Source organism: Gorilla gorilla, chromosome 10 (genome assembly GCF_029281585.2).
Source record: "Gorilla gorilla gorilla isolate KB3781 chromosome 10, NHGRI_mGorGor1-v2.1_pri, whole genome shotgun sequence".
Classification (NCBI taxonomy): Eukaryota; Metazoa; Chordata; class Mammalia; order Primates; family Hominidae; genus Gorilla; species Gorilla gorilla.
The window spans coordinates 76,217,253-76,237,145 of NC_073234.2; the positions used below are offsets into that span (position 1 = coordinate 76,217,253).

The 19,893-nt window shown below is 39.4% G+C and overlaps 1 protein-coding gene across 3 annotated transcripts in view; it reads right to left on the reverse strand.

The window, feature by feature from the left end:
- The window catches only part of IRAG2 (inositol 1,4,5-triphosphate receptor associated 2), a 111,687-nt gene that overhangs the window by 37,256 nt on the left and 54,538 nt on the right, over nucleotides 1–19,893 (reverse strand). The window contains exons 18-24 of one of the 3 annotated variants that reach the window (XM_055358031.2): nucleotides 19,675–19,789; nucleotides 19,066–19,228; nucleotides 10,420–10,481; nucleotides 9,178–9,258; nucleotides 8,265–8,361; nucleotides 4,962–5,109; nucleotides 2,042–2,123 (exon numbers count right to left, since the gene is read on the reverse strand). In XM_055358031.2, coding sequence (XP_055214006.1) covers nucleotides 2,042–2,123; nucleotides 4,962–5,109; nucleotides 8,265–8,361; nucleotides 9,178–9,258; nucleotides 10,420–10,481; nucleotides 19,066–19,228; nucleotides 19,675–19,789 — 748 coding nt within the window. Of the gene's footprint in view, nucleotides 1–2,041; nucleotides 2,124–4,961; nucleotides 5,110–8,264; nucleotides 8,362–9,177; nucleotides 9,259–10,419; nucleotides 10,482–19,065; nucleotides 19,284–19,674; nucleotides 19,790–19,893 lie in introns of those variants that run through there. The other 2 variants (XM_055358029.2, XM_063694107.1) reach the window with 2 other exon arrangements.

Sequence of the window (19,893 nt, forward strand, 5' to 3'; positions counted from 1 at the left end):
GAAATTACCAATAACCAAACATCCTGTAAGCTTCCAAGTTCAACTTCCTTTACTAAAACTTTATAAGAATTGCTAGGTAAGAGCAAGATATATTTAAAAAATTTTTCAATTTGTTTTTATTTTTATTTTTTGAGATGGAGTCTTGTCCTGTTACCCAGGCTGGAGTGCAGTGGTGCAATCTCGGCTCACTGCAACCTCTGCCTCCTGGGCTGAAGCAATTCTCCTGCCTCAGCCTTCCAAGTAGCTGGGAGTATAGGTGCCCGCCACCTAATTTTTGTATTTTCAGTAAAGATGGGGTTTCACCATATTGGCCAGGTTGTTCTTGAGCTCCTGACCTCAAGTGATCCGCCCACCTTGGCCTCTAGGTAAGAGCAAAATAGATTCATTTCCTTTTTCTTAGCTGCTCAGACAGGTATTTATGAACAAAAACAATGCCATATACCCACTTAACAGGAAGAATAACAACTTGTACAATTCAATAGTAAAAAGAAATATAATCCCATCTTTAAAAAGAGCAAAGGATCTGAGTAGACTTGTCTCCAAAGAAGTTATACAAATGGCCAACAAACACAGGAAAAGATGTTCATTATTAATCATTAGAGAAATGCAAATCAAAAATACAGTGAGGTATCACTTTGCACCCACAAAGATGGCTTTAATAAAAAGTAGGCAAATATTTAATGAGGATACAGAGAAACCGGAATCTTCATACATTGCTGTTGGAAATATAAAAGGATATAGCCACCCTCGAAGTCTGTTTTGCAGTTCCTCAAAAATATTAAACATAGAGTTACCATATGATGCAGTAACTCTGCCACAGGAATACACCCAAAAGAATTAAAAACATGTTTACACAAAAACCAATACACTGATGCTCATAATAGCATCACTTGCAATAGCCAAAAGTAAAAGCAACTCAAATGCCCATCAGCTGATGAATGGAAAAACAAAACGTGGTGTGTATCTATACAGTGGAATATTATTGAGCCATAAAAATGAATGAAGTACTGATATCATGCTATGACATGGATGAATCTTGAGAACCTTATGCTGAGAACCTTGAGAACCTTAACTGAACGAAGCTGGGCACAGGAGGCCACATATTGTATGATTCCATTTATATGAGATGTCCAGAATAGGGAAATCTATAGGACAGAAAGTAGATTAGTGGTTGCCTCCAGCTGGGGGTTGGGGACAGGAGGAAATAGGGAGAGACTACCAATGGGTACGCAGTTTATTTCTGGGGTGATCAAAGTATTCTAAGACCGATTGTGGTGATGGTTGTACAACTCTGTGAATATACTGAAAGTCATTTAAGTGAATAATTTAAATTAATGAATTGTCTGGTGGGTGAATTATATCTCAATTAAAATGTAAAAGAAAGAAGAATGATGGACTGCCAGATCCTGAAACAGAACTGCCTGCTCTGTTTGATTGAGAAGATCACAAGGCTCAGGGTGCAGACTGAGGAAGGCATTCCAACCACATCTCAATGATAGAGACAGTGACCTAAGTGACCTTCTCAGGTCATTTAGCATTATTCTCTTTTTGGGTAGAAAAGTGGCATTAGCACCTAACTTTGCCAATTAATACCTTACTACTCTCCATGGGCATGGCCGTGCTTTGTGGTCTTTGACAAAGGGTACCAGCCCCTCAAAGGTTATCCAGCCTCGACCTCAATTCTTGGAGAATCAATGGGATCTGAGGCTTCTTACAGTCATTCATGAATTTAAGTCCCAAACGAGCCTGCCTCTCAAACAAAAAGTTTAGCTCACTTCATTGAAATCTCTTTTTGGTTCTATAACCCACAGTGCATACTAAACACAGGGTAGAAAGCCCTCATATTAAATAATTTTAATTTCTTGACTTCAAAGGTTGCTATTTCTCATGCATCTGAGTTTTGGAATAGCAGACTCAGATTTGCTACAAGAATATCCATAATACTTAAAAAATAAAAAAGACAGGGAAAAAGAATACCCATAGAAGAAGAACAGGATATGGTAATACTGAAAATGAAACAAAAATCCAGTCCAACACTCACTTCCATACTTGGGTCATCATTCATCCTGATGCAGCCTGAGAGATTTGTTCCTGGGTTGGGGCCACTTGTGGGGCCTGGGCACCTGGCAGTAGGAAGTAGAGTTATTTACTACAGGTGAAAAAACTGCAAATCTTAGCAGATACTAAACTATAGCATGGTTCTCACTCCCCTACGCCCAGTCCTAATTTTATCAAATTTCTAATTAAGTTCATGGTTTAAGTAACACATAATGAAAGAGAGTTCCCACCTCCATCAGAGAGAGGTTACAAACAACAGAGAATCCAGTCAAAAATGAAAATGAAGCATTTGCAATTCAAAGCCATCCTTCCTCATCCTCAATACAGAAGGGAAATTTTATTGAGGTAGATTAGGCCCTCACAAAATGCACTGACATTTTTCAATGTTTCCTAAGGAAGATGAGTCTGTATACTTAAAAAGGCAGGTGCAAATGAGCACCGAAGGAGGATGAGGGCAGGGACAGGTATAGGTTCCCAAAGGCTTGTTAACCTTGAGTGTGAAAGAAACAGAAATAGGATCAAAACCTGTCTAAGTTAACTTAGGAGGATGTCGTTGATATTGTGATCAATGCCCCCAGTTCCTGAGACGGACCTCCTAAAATCCTTGTAGACAGAGGTGCTAGGGGAATGTTTACTCTAATATTTGGTCTCTGATCCTGGTTCCTGATATGGAGTGTCTAAGACCTTGTAATTTCCTGAGTGATAGGAGTGTTTGACACGGAGCTCCTGAATCTCTTGAAATTTCCTGAGTATTACGAGCATCTTCTGTTCTAAAGCGGCGTCTCTTGGTGGGCTTCTGGATAGCCTCAGGATGAGGGGCTGGTTGCCAGAGGAACCAATCTGTGGTTCGAGGGTTGGAACTTTCAACTCCACCCTGCCAAGCTCCTGGGAGGGGAGGGGGCTGAGCTGATCACCAGTGGCCAATGATTTAATCAATCGTGCCTAGTAAAGCCTCCATAAAAACCTGAAAGGACAGCACTTGGAAAGCTTCTGATTTGGTGAACTAAAACATAGCCATGTGCTGGGAAGATGGCACACCCCAACTCCACAAAGACAGACCCTCCTGTGCCTGAGACATTTCCAAACCCTTCCGATGTATCTCTTCATCTGGCTGTTCATTTGTATCCTTTAAAATAGACTTTGTCACCTGGCACAGTGGCTCACACCTGTAATCCCAGCATGTTGGGCGGCTGAGATGGGAGGATCACTTGAGTCCAGGAGTTCAAGACCAGCCTGGGCAACATGGAGAAACCTTGTCTCTATGAAAAATACAAGGTCAGGTGCTGTGGCTCACACCTGTAATCCCAGCACCTTGGGAGGCTGAGGTGGGTGGATCACCTCAGGTCAGGAGTTCAAGACCAGCCTGGCAAACATGGCGAAACCTTGTCTCTACTAAAAATTCAAAAATCAGCTGGGCATGGTGGCAAGCACCTGTAATCCCAGCTACTTGGGAGACTGAGGCAGGAGGATTGCTTGAACCCGGGAGGCAGAGGTTGCAGTGAGCCGAGATCATGCCACTGCACTCCAGCCTGGGCAACAGAGTGAGACTCTGTCTCAAAAAACAAACAAAAAACAAAAATTAGCGGGGTGTGGTGGCAGGCACCTGTGGTCTCAGCTACTCAGAAGGCTGAGGTGAGACAGTCACCTGAGCCCAGGAAGTCAAGGTTGCAGTGAGCCCAAATTACTATTGTACTCTAGCCTGGGTGACAGAGTGAGACCCTGCCTCCAAAAAAATAAATTTAAATAAATAAATAAAAGAATAAAATAAACTTTGTAGTAAGTGGATAAATGTAAGGAAAGTGTTTCCCCGAGTTCTGTGAGCTACTCTAGCAAATTATTTGAACCCAAGAAGGGGGTCTTGGCAACCCCCAATTTATAGAGAGTTGGTCAGAAGCACAGGTCACAGTCTGGAACCTGCAAGGGGCATCTCAAGCAGGGACCAGCCTTGTGGAACTGAGCCCTTAACCTGTGGAGTCGGATGCTATTTCCAGGTAGATAATGTTGGAATTGAACTGAATTATTGGACGCCCATTTCATGTCGGCTGGAGAAGTGATTGGTGTGTGGAAAATTGCTTGGAGTGTGGGGAAAAAAACCCCCACACATCTGGTATCAGAAGTGTGGTATTGAGACTACAGTAGGAAAAAAACACTCCATTGGTGAGTGTGTTTTTCCTTTAGATTAGAAGATTAGTCTGTGTACTTAAAGAGGAAGAGGGTAGGGTGCAGGGACAAGCACAGGTTCCCAAAGATGTGTTAACTTTGAATGTGAAAGAAAGAGAATTATGATCAAAATCTACCTATGTTAATTTAGCAGTCTACGGTATATTCCTAAAAAGTGGAAACATTTTAGGTAGTCTAATTTGTCTTTTAAGCTTTAGAGTGGTATTATGAAATTCAAGAAAAGCAAGAAAACTACACTCCAAGAAAACTACAGCAATAACTTTATCTCAAAATTGTAAATTTTCGGCTGGGCGTGGTGGCTCACACCTGTAATCCCAGCACTTTGGGAGGCCAAGGAGGGCAGATCACTTGAGGCCAAGAGTTCGAGACCAGCCTGGCCAACGTGGCAAAACCGCATCTCTACTAAAAATACAAAAATTAGCTGGGCATGGTGGCATGCGTCTGTAGTCCCAGCTACTTGGAAGGCTGAGGCATGAGAATTGCTTGACCTCGGGAGGCAGCCGAGATCACATCACTGCACTCCAGTCTGGGCAAGAGAGCGAGATTCCATCTCAAAAAAAAAAAAAAAGGAAAGAAAGAAATTGTAAATTTTCAGGAAGTTAGAGAAGTTCGACAATAAAGATGTGGTCTCATGTTATGAAAATCCGACCAATTAAAATGTTAGGCAATGGGAATGGACCACCCATGAGGAGTAGAGTAAGTAAATTTTGCTCTTAACCTACTTGTGTTGTCTTGTTACATCCAAAGCACCATCCTTTACTTCTCCATATGTGGGCCTTTCACACAGAGTGTGGATTTGGTTGGCTACACCTGAGAAAGGTGTTGATTCCAGGGTTGGAACTGCTGTAAAACTATCCAGAGATAAGGCATCTGCAGTAGAACAGAAAAAAATAAAAATAGAGACCAATTTCTGGTTCAAACTATATTGAAGCATAAAGTCTTTCCTTCTTGAGAGACTGAAAAAGTGGACGTTAACCCGCTTCTATTCACATTTTAACATAAACTCCCTTGATGCCTAATCACAGAGGGTAAAAACGTCAAATGCTTAATTTTAACAAAGCATTTGGGAGTGATAGTAATATTAATATATATAAAATAAGTTTAGTTCTAATAATATTTACAAAATAATAATTTCAAAAAAGTTTTTTTAAGTGTGGGAGAGGTCAGAAAACCCCTGCCCACTAAGCAACTAGAGAGGTTAACAATCTACAGCCAGCGGGTGAAAATCCAGCCAGCTGCCTGTTTTTGTAAAGTTTCACTGTGGCCAGATGTGGTGGCTCACGCCTGTAATCCCAGCACTTTAGGAGTCCGAGGCAGGTTGATTGCTTGAGCTCAGGAGTCTGAGACCAGCCTGGGCAACATGGCAAACCCCGATCTCTACAAAAATGACAAAAATTAACTGGGTGTGATGGCATGTGCCTGTAGTCCCAGCTACTTGGGGGGCTAAGGCAGGAGAATCACTTGAGCCCAAGAGGTTGAGGCTGCAGTGAGCCGTGTTCATGCCACTAAATGACAAAGTGAGACCCTGTCTCAAAAAATAAATAAACAAAGTTTTACTGGAACACGGCTGCACCCATTTGTTCACACATTGTCCATGGCTGTTTGTGTGATGCAACAGTAAAGTTGAGTAGTTACAGCAGAAACTAAAATATTTACTATCGGGTCTTTTACAGAACAATTTTATTTATTTATTTATTTATTTATTTATTATTTTTTTTTTTATTATACTTTAAGTTTTAGGGTACTTGTGCACATTGTGCAGGTTAGTTACATATGTATACATGTGCCATGCTGGTGCGCTGCACCCACTAACTCGTCATCTAGCATTAGGTATATCTCCCAATGCTATCCCTCCCCCCTCCCCCCACCCCACAACAGTCCCCAGAGTGTGATATTCCCCTTCCTGTGTCCATGTGATCTCATTGTTCAATTCCCACCTATGAGTGAGAATATGCGGTGTTTGGTTTTTTGTTCTTGCGATAGTTTACTGAGAATGATGGTTTCCAGCTTCATCCATGTCCCTACAAAGGACATGAACTCATCATTTTTTATGGCTGCATAGTATTCCATGGTGTATATGTGCCACATTTTCTTAATCCAGTCTATCATTATTGGACATTTGGGTTGGTTCCAAGTCTTTGCTATTGTGAATAATGCCGCAATAAACATACGTGTGCATGTGTCTTTATAGCAGCATGATTTATAGTCCTTTGGGTATATACCCAGTAATGGGATGGCTGGGTCAAATGGTATTTCTAGTTCTAGATCCCTGACAGAACAATTTTGCAGCCTCCAGAAGAGAAAAGCATTAGACATGGTAATTAGAACCCATCAAAGAGTGGTAGGGGAAATAGGTTGAGATCACAAATCATTTATTAGGGAAAACCATCTTGTTATGTGTGTTTCTGAGTATAGGAAGCAGCAGAGTTTAATAGAAAAAACATAGGGTTTAGGGTCAATCAGAAATTTTTGGTTCAGATCCTGGCTCTGCCACATACCAGTTGTGTGATCTTGAATAAATAACTAAGCCACTCTGAGCCTCAGTTTGCTGATGTATAAAGTGACAGATGACCTTGGGCAAATTATTAACTCAATGTTCCTCTGTTTCCTTATCTTTTGAATGGTAATTATATTAACATCTACCTCACAGGGATGTGTTGAGGATTAAATTAGTTAATAGATATGTTAAGAGCATAGAACTGTGTCTGGCACATAGCAAGCATTCTTTCTCTCTCTCTCTTTTTTTTTTTTTTTGAGACTGAGTCTCACTGCGACGCCCAGGCTGGAATGCGATGGTACAATCTCGGCTCACTGCAACCTCCAATTCCTGGGTTCAAGTGACTCTCCTGCCTCAGCCTCCTGAGTAGCTGGGATTACAGGTGTGCACCACCATGCCCAGCTAATTTTTGTATTTTTTAGTAGAGATGAGGTTTCACCATATTGGCCAGGCTGGTCTCCCACTCCTGACTTCAAGCAATCCGCCCACCTCGGCCTCCCAAAGTGCTGGAATTACAGGCTTGAGCCACTGCACCTGGCCAGCAAGCACTGTTTAAGTACTCCCACTGTTGGTGGTGGTTATTGTTACTGAGTTATTGCAAGTAATCTCTAAAAAGCACTAATTTATATTGCCTGACACAAAATAGACACTCCATTAGTATTAGTAGTTTTTCCTTCTCAAATTTAAATGATCCACAAATCACTCTACTTTTTCTCTTTATTCCTTCTTAAATTTACTTTAATAATCATTTCCTTTGTCATTTCAGAATTGGACGTTAATTTTAGCTTTTAACTGCATCCACGTTATCCTGAGAGGTGTCACTACTTTGACCACTTCTTAGAATAAAGCTCTTTCTCTTGGCATTGAGTATAAATTTGACCCACAACCCAATTTTCCTTCTCCAAATGTCTCTTCTACTGTATCTCAACCTGAAACCTTTCGTTTTCAAAATGACTTGCCTACCTTTGGCTCTTTTTCAAACACTTAAGGCTTTTGATTCTTACTTCTCTTCTTATTTTTTTTGTTTTGTTTGCTCATGTTACTCTCACCCATTAGAATACTTTTTTGATGTTTTTTGCTTTTCCAAAGCCAACTAATCTTTCAAGGCCAGTTCAACTCTAACCTCTTCCATGGAATCATCTTTGACTTCTCTGAGTCCAGGTCTTGTTTCCTTGCTAGTCTGTGAGCTACTTTAGGACTTATTCTTTTTTGTTTGTGTTTTAGAGATGTTGCCCAGGCTGGTCTCGAATTCCTGGGCTCAAGCAACCCACCTGCTGTGGCCTCCCAAGGTGCTGGGATTATGGGCATGAGCCACCGTGCCTGGCCAGGACTTATTCTTTATCATGCATAATATGGTGCCTTGCACAGAGCAGGTACTCAAATATATATTGATTGACTGAATTCAGGGGTAAATATACACGTATTCAACAATTCTTCCTATACAAATGTAATAATAACTAGTTACTTTCCCTTTCAAATAGAACTCTACCCCTACTTGTGTCTGAGCAGGTATAGAAGGGGGGCTTACCCAGCAGAGGTGTGTACCAGCACGTATGTTTCAAGGTCAGGGGTGTCTGATGTATTCTTGCTTCTTGACCACCATATAGTTTGTGGCAACACTGCTTCTGAACAGAAAACCAGTAGTATTAGCCAGCTAAAGGAATGTAACATATATTTCATAATCTACTACCTCCATTTTCAAAGATGGAAAGAATATCTCTAGTCTCAAGTGACCCTGTGAGAGAGATCAAGAAGAAAATAAATTCTGTCAAGTAAAAAAAGCTTTCAAGTGTTTGATCAAAAGGTATACTTATGAGTAACTTATAATTCTTATTTAAAAGTCACAATTGAGTAATCTAGGAGAATGCTAACATCATCAACTCCAAATAATTGACACTTTGATGTAAACAAAGGCTTTGAGGAAAGAGGTATAGGTGAGGAATAAACTTAGTTACATAATTCTTCGTGATACTGCAATTAAAAAAAGTAAAACAGGCCGGGTGCGGTGGTTCATGCCTGTAATCCCAGCACTTTGGGAGGCTGAGGCAGGTGGATCACTTCAGGTCACCAGCCTGGCCAACATGGGGAAACCCCATCTCTACTAAAAATACAAAAATTAGCCGGGCGTGGTGGTGTGTGTAATCCCAGCTACTCCGGAGGCTGAGGCAGGAGAATCTCTTGAACCCGGGAGGCGGAGGTTGCAGTGAGCTGAGATCGCACCACTGCACTCCAGCCTGGGCGACAAAGGACCAACTAGGTTTGTGTGTGTGTATGTGTACATTTGCAAAAACAGGTATCTGTTGCCTCACTTGATAATCTCTTGAAAAAAGCAATATATGCAGTTCTAAGACTACTGATACATACTGGACTTAGCTTTCTATTACAGGATAGTTGTTGATTCACAATTACTACCTAAATAATTTCAAAAAGCTTGCAATTACCAATTTTTCTTGAAGAGGTTGTTGAATTGCATCTGCGCAGGACAGGGAATCATAGTGAGGAAATTCCTCATCTAAAAAGCTCTGTCAAGAGAAAATGGTAGAGTGTATTCAAAGACAGAATGATGAAAGAGTCAAAGATCCCAAACACATTAGACTTAAGATATGACACTACCTAAAGTGGGTGAAATTGACAAGTTCTTTTTGTATTCTACTCCAAGGGAACACATTTGTCATTTTAAACCTCCCATTGTATTTGCCCCATTACTCGATCTAGGAATGAAATCTGAAGATCGGGAACAAGAAACTGAATGGCTTTGTCACTGAAATCTGTAGGCAGAGGCTAAAGAAGCTTGTTAGAGATGCAACTCAGAGTAGTGAAAATGGTGTCTGTGAAAATTTGATAGCTATAAAATTATTGCCTTAATGCAAGAGGTAGATTCACATCTATCATAGTTATATTATAATAGAAAATGTTGTTGGTGTTCTTGAGATGATTAAAGCATCTTTAGATATGGAGGTTTTTCCAGCTCAACTTATTGCAGAGGGCTTTTTAGGCACTCTGCCTAGCTTAATCTTCCACATGATTTTTTTTTTCCTGCTTTAACAGATGTGTCTGCATGATGCCCTAGAAACAGATACATGCAAATATCACCCTTCTTTCTTTCCTCCTCCATCATCTTCCTCCAGTGCCAACCTTGCTGCCTTGCTGTTCCCTTATGTTCTTCATTTCTGAACAAAAAGGAGATTCACCAAGTATCATAAGGGAAGGAAATACACTTTACCAGGGATATCTTGAGATGACCCATACAGAAAGAAATAGAAAGTTTAATTCAAATATGAGAAAGAAAAAAGAGACAGTAACCATCAAAGCCTATTCAAGAATACTCAAAATTTCAGCATATTATAAATTGAATGATATGCCCTTACTATCAGAAAGGAGGTCCCCAAGACTGAAAAACTGGCTGTTCACTAATAGATACAGTGGTGGGGCAAAGAAAATTCTGAAATGCTTCCTCTCTAGAAGATATTATCAGTAGCCACTCACTAATGTAAGATCTCCTTTCTTATTTTGCTAAATACTTTAAGTGCACAAGAGAACAAAGTCCACCAAAACATTTTCTTCTAAACTGGTTACTTAACTTAATGATTAAAGTCATTGTCTGTTATAAATTAGCTTCAAAACCTTACATGAATTGAACAGTTTCCTCCACAGTAACTGAACACATATCAGAGATATTTTACCTGAAACAGCAAGCCATGGTGTTCCCCTTCAATGAACTCCTTTTGAAGTGACTCAATTGTTGCTACAAAGAGAATTTATAACCCGCTCAATATGATCATTTTTAATTTAATTAATTACTGAATTTATTTCGAGACAGGATTTGGTTCTATTGCCCAGATTGGAGTGCAGTGGCATGATCTCACCTCACTGCAAACTCTGCCTCCTGGGCTGAAGCCATCCTCCTGTTTCAACCTCCCAAGTAGCTGGAATTACAGGCACATGCCACCACACTCAGCTAGTTTTGGTATTTTTTGTAGAGATGGGTTTCACCATGTTGTCTAGACTGGTCTCAAACTCCTGAGTTCAGGTGATCCACCCACCCCGGCCTCCCACAGTGCTGGGATTACAGGCATAAGCCACTATGCCCAGTATGAGCATATTTAACCTTGTCTTCTTTAATTCATTTCATTGCTTCATAAACTTTTAATGGCTTTAAATTTGGGGCCTGAAGAAAAGGAAAGGGAAAATAATGATTTCTGAGAATGGCACTCTCAACTTATGACTCGGGAAAAATGGAAAAGCAGGCTAGAACAGATAAGCCATTATCTCCCTTGGGTATTTAAATTTTACTTTGATAGATACATGTGAATTGTCTTCTAGAAGTGAGTCACAGAATTGTCTAATCTTAAGCTAAGAATACATCTTAGGCCTGGTGCAGTGGCTCACACCTGTAATTCCAGCTCTTTGAGAGACCAAGGTGGGTGGATCATTTTAGGCCAGTACTTTGAGACTAGCCTGGCCAACATGACAAAACCCCATCTCTACTAAAAAAAAAAATACGAAAATTAGCTGGGTGTGGTGGCGCATGCCTGTAATCCTAGCTACTTGGGAGGCTGAGGCAGGAGAATCACTTGAACCTGGGAGGTGAAGGTTGCAGTGAGCCAAGATCATGCCACTGCACTCCAGGGCGAGACTTCCTCTCAAAAAAAAAAAGAATACATTTTAGAGGTCATTCAGTCTGACCTCCTACTGATAAAGAAATCCTCTCTCCAATAAGCCTCTGCTTGAGCCCTCAAATTACAGCCCTAGGATCCCAGAATCCTACAAGTAGATCTCAGTTCATGAGAACACTGATGTGCAGAGGATTGGAAAGGTAACTGGTAAATCATGGAGCTGAGATTAGACTCATGGAACAGAGCTTAACTCAGGGTATCATTCTGTGAAACTAAAAATATTTGTTTTTCTGCTTAAGTAAAATCTCTAAAAGTCTTATGCCTGGAATAATGGAAATGGGGGAAAAGTACCTAATATTTAACTAGCTCTTTGATGTACATAATAACATATTATTTATTTGACAAATCCTGCTCTCTGAAACATAGCCAAAACCGGAAAATAAACCCAAATCTTTTGAACAACTAGAATAGATACTGATATTTATGCCCTTTATTCACGTGGCAAATCTCACACTTCAACTCAAGCAGTGGGCTCTGGGTATATACATAATTTTCACCAGTTTGACTGCCTTCTCAGCCCAAAGAAGATTAAAAGCAAAACTTAAACAAGGATATAAGGAACTCTGCTAGATGGAAGCATATTAATAGCTACCACTTTTTTTTAAAATCACTAACAGCCAGGAAAATTATTAACAGCAGATACTCTGGCATCCAAAATACATAGAAATCTGGTGCTTCTTATTTTATAAACCAACAGTTTTATATCTTAATAGCCTGAAGAAATTCTGAGTCATGAGCATAATGCTAATGAAAAGAAGTACATAATCTAATTTTTAATTTTTTTCAGGAAAAAGGCTCTAAAAGCTTCAATTATGTAGAAAATTACCTATGTAAATTTTTTATTTTATAGGACTTTTTTTGGTAAAAATAACTTACTTCTCAATCAAGCTTGACATAGTGTTACTAGGCCCACTAGGAGCAAAACAGATGTTTGTTTTTCAAACATCTCCCTCACATAGGAAGAAAAGCATATTTTTAAAAGAGTATTTCTAGGCTGGGTGTGGTGGCTCATGCCTGTAATCCCAGCATTTTGGGAGGCCGAGGCAGATGGGTCACCTGAGGTCGGGAGTTCGAGACCAGCCTGACCAACATGGTGAAACCTTGTCTCTACTAAAAATACAAAAAAATTAGCCAGGCATGGTAGCGCACACCTGTAGTCCCACCTACTCAGGAGGCTGAGGCAGGAGAATTGCTTGAACCCAGGAGGCGGAGGTTGCAGTGAGCCGATATCAAGCCATTGCACTCCAGCTCTGGGTGACAGAGCAAGACTCTGTCTCAGGGGAAAAAAAAAATAAGTATTTCTAACCTACAAAAGTAATTTAAAATTTATTTCTTATTAATACTTAGGACCCTGGTAAAGATGAAATTTTTAAAAAATTCTGTCTTAACTGTATTAAGAAGGAAGGCCCTGTCCTCCTTCTGATCTACATCTAAACAACAGCAACCAAAGCAATAAGAAGTGGCCATAATGTGTTTCTGAAGGTCGTGTATCTCCAAAATACAAATTCAGAATACCATCTTACAATTGCCAATGAAGCTGTGTTTCAGAAGCGATGATGAGCTAGTATAAGATTGTCTAAATTGCCCATCTGCTTGCTCACCAGGCAATCTTGGGTTTTAGAAACAGTCTATCTTGAAGCATTCAAATTGAAAGCCTTATTTCAACAGATGTTTTGTGCAATGCATAGCAACTATTTCCATATTTTCCACATGGCAAAACAAGTTGGCTTATGACCACAATTTGCATTCACCTTTGCATTCTGCTTTACATGTTTGGAGTTGGACCTGTAATGCCTCTAGAACAAATATATGCTTCATATAGAAGGAAGTAAAACAATGGCTACTGTATCCCCTGCTGTTGCCATCTGCCATGTAGGATGGGACCAGGTGTCTTGGATACATTGCCTCTGAAGAAAGTTGAGATAAAGCAACTTTCTAAATGACTAAGCAATGAGGTCTCAGGCAAAGGCCCCACAATTAATTGCCTGTTGAAAATGAAAATTATAACATTATTAGAGCCGTAATCATGTTAGCTATCAATGATGGATGACATTTATAGAGTACAGGGCTTGTATAATACTATCTATACTGGAAAAAACCTCATGTTCTGTAAAATTGTATATTAAAAATATCAGGGTTCATTAAAGAACCCCAGACTAAGATCAACTATTCATAGCACATATCTGTCAAAGGACTTATATCCAAGAATAAAAGGACAGAAAACTTGATTTTAAAATGGGTGAAAGACTTAGACACTTCACAAAGAAGATATACAATGGCCAATCAGCACATGAAAAAGGTCCCAACATCATTACATGTGAAAAATATATATTAAAATCACAATGAAATACCCATTTAGTAGAGTGGCTAAAATGACAAAGATTAACACTACCAAATACTGAAGATGTGGAACACTAAAACCACCCACACTGCTGGTGGGAGCGTGAAATGCTGTAAAAACTACCGAAAACCGTTTGACAGTTTCTTAAAAAGCGACAGTCACAGCTATGCTATGACCTAACAGTTCTACTCGTAGATAATTTATTCTAGGTGAAATAAAAACATATGTGCACACAAAGACTTGTACACAGACGTTCATAGCAGCTTTGTCCGTCGTAATCCCAAACTGCACATACTGCAGATATCCAATAACAGCAGAAAAAACAATCAAATTTTGGAATATTCATACAAGGAAATACAACTCAATAATAAAAAAATACTACTAAGAAACACAACATAATCCCATCATGCTGACAGAAAAAAGACAAACACACAAAAAAGTACATACTGTGTAACTGAGTTCTAGAACAGGCTAAGCTAACCTATCAGACCAGTGGTTGTTCCTTAGGGTGCTAGAGGTGGAGGTGGGGCATTGACTGGGAAGTTGCACAAGGGAAGTTTCTGGAGTGACAGAAATTCCGTGTTATGATGTGTATTTATCTACCTGGTTGAATAGTATACTCGAGATCTGAACATTTTATGACATGTTAAATACATTAATAAAAAAGAAGTTAAAAGTATAAGAACAAAATAATGCAGGGATTATGAGAGAAATAGGGTTAAGAAGAAACCACTAAAAAAATACATGCAGCTGGGCAGAGTGGCTCATGCCTGTAATCCCAAAACTTTGGGAGGCTGAGGCAGGAGGATTGCTTGAGCCCAGGAGTTTGAGACCAGCCTAGGCAACACTGCAAGATCCTACCTCTAAAAAAATTTAAAACTTAGCCAGGCATAGTGGTGCTCGCCTATAGTCCTAGCTACTCAGGAGGCTGAGGCAGGAGGATCACTTGAGCCCAGGAGGTTGAGGCTGCAGTGAGCCATGATCCCACCACCATAGTCCAGCCTGGGTGACAGAATGAGATCCTGTCTCAAAAAAAAAAAAATCTATCTGTCTACCTATCTACCTACCTACCTATCTGTATGTATGTGCAACACTGTAACCAGAGTACTAACAAACACACTTATTATTAGTACTAAGAAGATCACATGCATCACTCAGACATGCATCTTTAAATGCCTCACAGGATATCAGAAATACACAAAAACAAGAGAGTGGAAATGCTGGTGATGCTTTCACTAGAACAGTGGTGGTGGGGTGAAAGGCAAATGTAGACAGAGGCAGCGAGGCTAACAAGGTGAACACAGGAGGGAGTATGATTGAACACAGACCAGGGCTCTACAAGGCTGGGGTAGAGCCCAGAGTGACTCTGGGGAGGGAGGCCCAGGTGCAGACACTTATTTTAATTTTCTCAAAATAAAGCTGAAAGGGTTCCTGTTGCCTGTTCAGCAGCCAAGCTAAGGACTTTTTCCTTTCCTGAGGAAGGTGAGAGTTCTATTCCTACCAATCCAGATCCAAGTCCCAAGAAAATCGTGAATGAAACAACATAATTTCTATACTATATAACCACAGCATTTCCCCATTTACAAATCACAAATGAGATAATTCATGTTATAGAAACGTGTTCTAGCAGAACACAAATGTCAACTGTGGCCAAGCATTAGCTACTATTTTGCATTTATTATGTTATTTATGTAATTCACAACAACTGCATTTAACCGAAGAGGATACTGAAGCTCAGAGAGGCAATGTGATTTGCTGAACTATACCCAGCCACTCTTTTGTGGACTTTGAGTGAGAACACAGGTTTGTTAATTTCAAATCCCATGTTCTCAATCATTATACTATACTTCCCAGATTACTTCTCCATATCTGCATTTTTCATTTGGGAAAACTTGGGTCCCTATCCTATCAGAGTTGTTGAGCAAGCTGTATTTGGCTTTGGTTTTCTCCTTGGCCGTCACCCCAAAACCTTCTATCTTTAAGTATCCCAATCACCTGGATCCCTTCACCCGCCTTCTTTGGCTCATTTCCCTCCTGTTTACTGACTGCTTAGGACACGGCTTTCATCTTGAATCCATGCTCCAAGCCCTAAGGGTTCCACCTCTCCCATACCTCCCGCCCTCCATGCTAAGAATAGCAAGCTAAAAGAGTGTTTGCAGTGATATCATCTAGGTGAAAGTCTCCTCTAAACTAGGAAGTTCATGTGCAGATACTACGTTCAAATAAGAAATTATGCTATATTGGAGTTTCCCAGGATCTCTTTTCAAGGAAAAATTTGTGATTCTTAAAGGTAATTCTCTCATTGTCTATGAGAAGACTGACTCCATGAAGATTTCACGTCAGATGGGAACAAGAGATGGTGAATAGTAAGGGGGTGATAGTTTTGGATTGTATCAATTAGTCCATGATTTCTGTACATAAGATTCACCCTAATATGTTATATACACATCCTATAAGCTTTTAAAAATTTCCTTTTTAGATGAGTTCATGTCCTTTGTAGCGACATGGATGAAGCTGGAAACCATCATTCTGAGCAAACTATCGCAAGGACAGAAAACCAAACTCCGCATATTCTCACTCACAGGTGGGAATTGAACAATGAGAACACTTGGACACAGGACGAGGAACATCACACACTGGGGCCTGTCATGGGGTGGGGATAGGAGAGGTATAGCATTAGGAGAAATACCTAATGTAAATGACGAGTTAATGGGTGCAGCACACCAACATGGCACATGTATACATATATAACAAACCTGCACGTTGTACACATGTACCCTAGAACATAAGTATAATAAAAAAATTTTTCCTTTTTAAGGCAAACACTAATTATAATCCAGTCATGTGTCTATTAACAAGATACTTGGATATAAACAAAGTTTAGATGCAGAAGAAATAAAATATATAAGTAACCATTCAAGCAATTGAACAGTTTTCATGGCACATTTCTTGAAGAATATCATGCACATGAATTGCCTCATAAATCAGCCCAGTCCTGAAGGCAATCGAAAACTTGAACAATATCATTTATTCAAGATAAAATTCAGGATTTCTGATCAAATGTCACATATAAATTTCCAATTGTAGTGTGAACATTATGCACATTGCTCTGAACATTTGGACAAACCAGCTGCATCCCCACACAATGTGCTGATGCAACTTAGATGGATCAGAAAACAATTGTCTGAAATACTTTGTGAATTTATTAAACTAGCCAGAGAGTTTCAGAAAAGCTAAATAGATATAAATATGTTTTGTTTTCTGACTCAGAATCAGATGTCTGACTCAGAACTCAAACAGCATGGGGTGGCAGTGGTCATGGCGGGATGTGCGTGGACGTGTTTGTGTGATAACTGCAATCATTGACATTTGTTTGCAGTCTATCTGGAACATCTGCTATATAGAACATTATGAAAATACGTGCTATCTAAATTTCCCTCTTCTCTCAAAGATTGAATTTAAAGGGCATTGTTAGAAAGATCGTAAGTACATGGTCATATAAGCAAAATCCTGATTAGTATGGGTTTTTTTGGGCAGCAAAAGATACAAGTAACAAGTAAGGGATTTCATAAATCTGGACAGGTTATGCATAACTCAAGACAGAAAGGAAGTGTCCACTCTACTTTATCCAGGCAGAAAAAAATACACGTATCAACCCAGGGCAGCTTTCATATTCTGCTTTTAAGTGTATTTGAATCTATTAGGCCGTGAAGATAAACTGGGAAGACAACAATAGCAAGTTCACAATATCAAGAATGTGCACTTTGGGGTAAGTTATTAAAGTTGACTCTTCTAAGAAAATACTGCAAGAAAATCACAGTGAGGAAGGGGAACAAATTCTTAGTAGTTTATAAAACTCAGATATAATATTGATTTAATCAAAAGGCAAAACTGGAGCAAAAGAATAGTCCTGGGCACAGTGTCTAAAGCAGACACACCTTAAACCAACTTTGGAATGCCTTATGATTCATGTCTCAACATGAACAGTTCTAATCACAAGGGAACCTTCTCCAATGCCCTCTGAGCAGTAGTAAAATAACACACAGACTGTGTAATTTAAAGACTGCCTTACTAGCTTAACAGAGTGAATCAGAATATTTAGAATATTGAAAACTGGCAAATTCAATAAAGGTTTAAAAATTATGACAATAATATGTTGAATAACCACTGCTATTTTAATGTTTTATTTATTTGTTTGTTTGTAATTTTTGTAGAGACAGGGTTTCGCCATGTTGTCCAGGCTGGTCTCAAACTCCTGGGCTCAAGCAATCTGCCCACCTCGGCCTCCCAAAATGCTGGGATTACAGGGGTGAGCCACTGTGTCTGGCAAACCATTGCTATTTTAAAACTAGACTATTTCTTAAACTCCTAAATAGCTTTCTCAGATAATAGTAGAAAGGGTACAATAAATCCAAAACAAACACAAGTCTGAAATTTTTCATCTCTAGCCTACCTTAAGCTTATATATTAAATATATAATTATTTATAATTATATAACAATTAACAATAAATAATGTTTATTTCTCAAACCAAGTAACTTTCTATAAAAAGAATATTTATACTGCTAGAACAAGAAACTGGCTAAACAAAAGCAATTGTCTGATAAATGGCTAAATAAGTAAGGTTTATTTTTACCATATTATGTTTCTAGAATGAAACAATTTTATAGCTAATCTGACATCTGTAATGTGACAACTGTCTTCTCACATAAATCTCTGGTAACTGTTTATATACTTTTGGGTAATACAGAAAAATGACAAATATTCCCATTTTTAAAATGCAAAATATGTATGCAGAGAATGCATTAAAACTTTAAAAGAATTTTCACACATTTGATATTTTGATATACATTGAATTCATAATTATTTTGCCCAACCCCCTAAAATTTCCAAAGAAAATAGACGAGCAAGGCCTTTTCTACCATATGAAAGGAAAAAAACTAGCTAATAAAATCAGAGTATAATATATAACAACTTGCAAGTTCAAATATACCATGCATACTAGATTTTTCTCCTTGTTTACTTTTAGAAATTTTGAGAAGTTTTATTTAATTTTAAAAGAAAAAAAACAGCCACAGACAAAACCAGCTTATAATAAAAAAGCAAAAAGGGAAGTTAATGGTTAAACCCATGCATGCACCTAGCCACTCAGCAAACCTCTCTGAAAGCCCCACAATATTGCCTTCTCAAACCATTTCATTGTCATAAATTCAGGAATAACGTCCTAGCTGTAATCTAGAAAAATGTCTGTAGTCCTATGCCCCGCCTCAGGGTGGACAAAAACTGGGTCATAAAGGAATATTTGCTACTCACTCTTCAGTTTCCTTGTCTTCTGCTGAAGTGCCTGGCAAGTGTTCGATAATTCAGTATTTATAGTTTGAAGGTTCCGTTGTTCCGAAATTGCTTCCTCTAATTTATGCAGTAAAGACGTAGCTTTTTCACTGGCAGTGTGGGCTTCTCGATCTCGATCCTTACCCTGGACATGGATAGTTAGTACTGGATTGTAGCAGTGTGGCCAGGAAAGAAAGCAATGGAGTGCTCACTCTTACGATGCAGGCAAAACTGAAAACGTGTTTTTCTTCTCAGGGAAGTGATAAGCCTCTCCTGAACTTCTGCAATTCTGTGTTTGCATGGGCTTGGTATGCCTGAGCTATTTCTACAGCGGTTAAAGTCCTGATATGTCAAGTTGCCTCTTTCTGCAGAGTCGCCTCTTTCATCAGCAGGCTGTTGATACCGCCTCTCTTACAACTCCCCCTTTACTTCCTCTGCTCACTGTTAGTCGCTAGGGACTGAACTTGCAGTTCCTCTTTGCTTTTTTTTTTTTTGTTTGTTGTTGTTGTTCCTCCTCCATTTTTATTTCATGGTTTGCAGGGCATCTGAGGAGATGTTCCCTGAATCTAACGTAGCCATGAGCCACCCTACCTGCTCCTCCACATCCTCCAGCCGTTGGCTGGTTTCTTGGAGCCTCTTCCTAAGGATGCCTTCCTGGTTGACAGCATCTTCCTGTAGTTGTTTAATGGCTTCTAGTTGTTTCTGACTGGAGTTAAAAAAAAAGTCCAAACCGCAAGCTGTCAGTGACATTTCAACTAAGAGTCACCCTGTGAAATTATGACAAACTCAAACTTAACACCACTTCCTTAG